We start from the raw sequence: 3,011 nt of genomic DNA, 5'->3' as shown, positions 1-3,011 counted from the left end.
CCCCACTTTCCCCCGCTTTTTAAAAAGATTTTTACTAAAAGTTCGCCATCGTGCTTATGTGTCTCATTTTTAAAACATAATTTCCTGGTATCCCCAGCGGACGCAATTGGCTGCTTTAAATGCACATCCATCAACCACAAGAACCCGGAGTGTGAAGACACGTTTAACAACACAGGCAAATTCTACGAGGAAGACTGCTGGGCCTCAAGACGTGGCAGAACGGGCCCTTTTCCCGGAACGCAATGCATCAAAATGATAGCGGAAGATGGTAAGGATTTACGCTCACAACCTTAAAGCACACTGTAAAACCCATGAATGTTCTTGCTCTTGCTCCTAATTGATTTTATCCGAGTTCGTGTAGTCTCCTTTACGCTTTTGCTGGATACGCAAAGACACGATATACGGCTTGCATCTTACTTTTTTAATGAGTAATGCAAAAAAGAAAATTTCCTAGCATTCGATGTGGACGGTACTCAACTGACAGCAATATATGAATGTGCTTTAAAATCTTTTTAAGAGCAATGTACTGACTTAGCCCCTGCTTTCTACTCATCCACTCGCTTCTTCTCTTCTTCCTTTACTCTGCGCTGACTCGTTCGAAGGTTTGAAATCGTGGATATTGGTTAATCAGTTTAGGAGACTCTTTCTCGGGGAGAGCTGTGTAACTACCTTTACTGTTTCAATAGAGCTCGGCGCTCTTTGGCATCATGAGCTGACCTGATGAGATTGCGATTACACTATGTACATAATCGACCCATGGGCTGGTGTTTCACCCGTATTTTGTAAGATCATTGGCTTTCATTGGTTACTTTGGTTGTCCAATCGCGGAACTATCCCGTACAAAGAAGAAAGACGTATGCGATCTGACCTCTTGGGCTTTCCATTTACTCAAAACCTGACTTCGGATCTCGTGGCCAAGGACTTCCCCATGAGTCACTGCTCTAGTATTGCTTCCTTTCCAAGCTTGAAGCTGAGGGGAAATCGATGGGAAAAGTGAATATTCAGCGCTCACTACCTTCAGGAAATGATTGGGCGTCGTTCGATGCTCTTAAAGTGTGTGTGGGGGGGTGAGAGAGAGTATTTATGTGTGTGTATGTGTGTGTTTGTGTGTTTGTGTGTGTGTGTGTGTTTGTTTGTGTATGTGCCAGACAGAGAGAGAGGGGGGGGGTACTCACATGGTTGGGGAAACAAGGGGGTGGGCAGGTAGAATGGAAGAGAGGAAAGGAGAATAATGAGAAAGAAGGGTGGGTGGGGTGGAGGGGAGGGGGGAGTAGATGGGATGGGCAGGGAGTTCGATAGATAGAGGCGAAGTGCTCAGAGAAATCGACAGTCCAGTCTCTAGCACACAAAGATGGCAATTACGGTGTTGGGAAATCTGGGATCGGCAGGACACAAAAATCCATGCGAAAAAAAAAGTAGAGAGAGAGAGAGATTATATAAGCTTACGTTTGTCCCCATTTGTTTACTGTCATGTCCTTCTTGATGACGATATCATCTGAGAAGGTCGTAGTGTTGTAGTAAACACCATCAAGCATGCCTCCTTAAAAGGGATTTTAAAGATTCCTTTTTTGCATGTCAAAGGAGATCAAGTGGAAGGCAGTCAGGCTTGACAGAGATGAAACAATGACAGGGAATTAGGGAAAGAGGCGGCAGAGGAAATTTTGTTTTAAATTTTTTAATTTAAAAAATAATAAAGTACAGAGGCATCAGGCATGAGGGTAGGAATGTACTTTTGAAAAGCATACGGTTGGTGGGTTTTCTAGTCTGTGCAATTGTTTGTTCCCGTGTGTATCCGTTGTTAAACGACAGAAGTCAAAAACGAAATTAACCCCCCCCCCCCAAAAAAAAAAAGACCCAAAAAAGTTGGTCTCCCGCATTTACGAAGAGAGAATGAAACGAAAGACATTAATTTTGCATTTGGAAACACTCGGAACGGAAAGAACGTGATAAAAGGAATTTTTAAAAACATATGCTGTTTCCATCAAAATGTTATATTCTATTGGGTTTAAGTTTGGTTGCTAGTTTGGTTTAGTTCAGATACAGTTTAGAAAGAATTTTACGACTTATGCAACATAATAGGTCATGTAAGTGCCTCAGATTAGAATTAGAGGTGTTACCAGATATATACAAAAGGAGGCAGCGAGATGAGGATGTTAGTATTTTGTTTGGAAAAAAAAGAAGGAGCAAACCACCTCAGAGCAAACGCCAACCATACACTCTTCTAGTTCTTTGGACAGTCGCGCTGGTCACCATTGTATCAAATAATACGTTCACAGCTGCTTTATTCGCTCATAACTCAGTATCTCTTAGGACAAAGGGAAAACTACTGAGAAAAATACAATTTTACTATTGCACTGTTGCTTTACAACCAAACTAAACCAGTATCAGAGCTCGTGTAAGAGAGGATAGATATTGCGAGCTGGTTTTTTTTTTATTATCACAGAATTCGTAATTGATTATTCTGCCTGGTCGATTAATTTATTACAGCTGCATATTGGATCCTACTGTTTGTTGAAGTTGTTCACCGGGATATTGGTGACAGCGTTCTGAATGTGCCAGTCGCAAGAGTAATAATGAGTTTTCTCTCTCTCCCCCCCCCCCTCCCTCCTTCTCTCTCACACCCATACACCTCCCTTTCTCCCTCCCCCCTCTCTCATGCTATCTATCTCTGTCTCTGTCTCTGTCTCTCCCTCTCTCGCTCTCTCTGTCTCTCTCTCTCTCTCTCTCTTTCGCTTTCTCTCTCTCTCCCTCTCTTCCTCCCTCTTCCTCTCTCTCTCTCTCTCTCACTCTCTCTTTCTCTCTCTCTCTTTCTCTCTCTCTTTCTCTCTCTCTCTCTCTCTCTCTCTCTCTCTCTCTTTCTGTCCTTCCAGTGTGTATTTCTTTTTTGCTTTGTCTCTCCGTGTACATTTCTGTCTCTGTCTCTGCCTCTCTCTGTCTCTTTCTGTCTCTCACTGTATCTGTCTGTCTGTCTGTCTGTCTGTCTGTCTGTCTGTCTGTCTGTCTGTCTGTCT

The 3,011-nt window shown here is 42.9% G+C and overlaps 1 protein-coding gene across 1 annotated transcript in view; it reads left to right on the top strand.

The window, feature by feature from the left end:
- LOC101864060 overlaps window positions 1–3,011 on the top strand; it is a gene marked incomplete in the record, with an annotated part of 51,486 nt that overhangs the window by 36,798 nt on the left and 11,677 nt on the right. Inside the window, 1 exon segment of the mRNA XM_013081628.2 lies at window positions 98–268. Coding sequence (XP_012937082.1) covers window positions 98–268 — 171 coding nt within the window.

The sequence above is a fragment of the Aplysia californica genome, unplaced genomic scaffold, assembly GCF_000002075.1.
Source record: "Aplysia californica isolate F4 #8 unplaced genomic scaffold, AplCal3.0 scaffold00138, whole genome shotgun sequence".
NCBI lineage: Eukaryota > Metazoa > Mollusca > Gastropoda > Aplysiida > Aplysiidae > Aplysia > Aplysia californica.
Note: the sequence above shows the minus strand (reverse complement) of the source record. Positions and strands in the feature narration are given on the sequence as shown.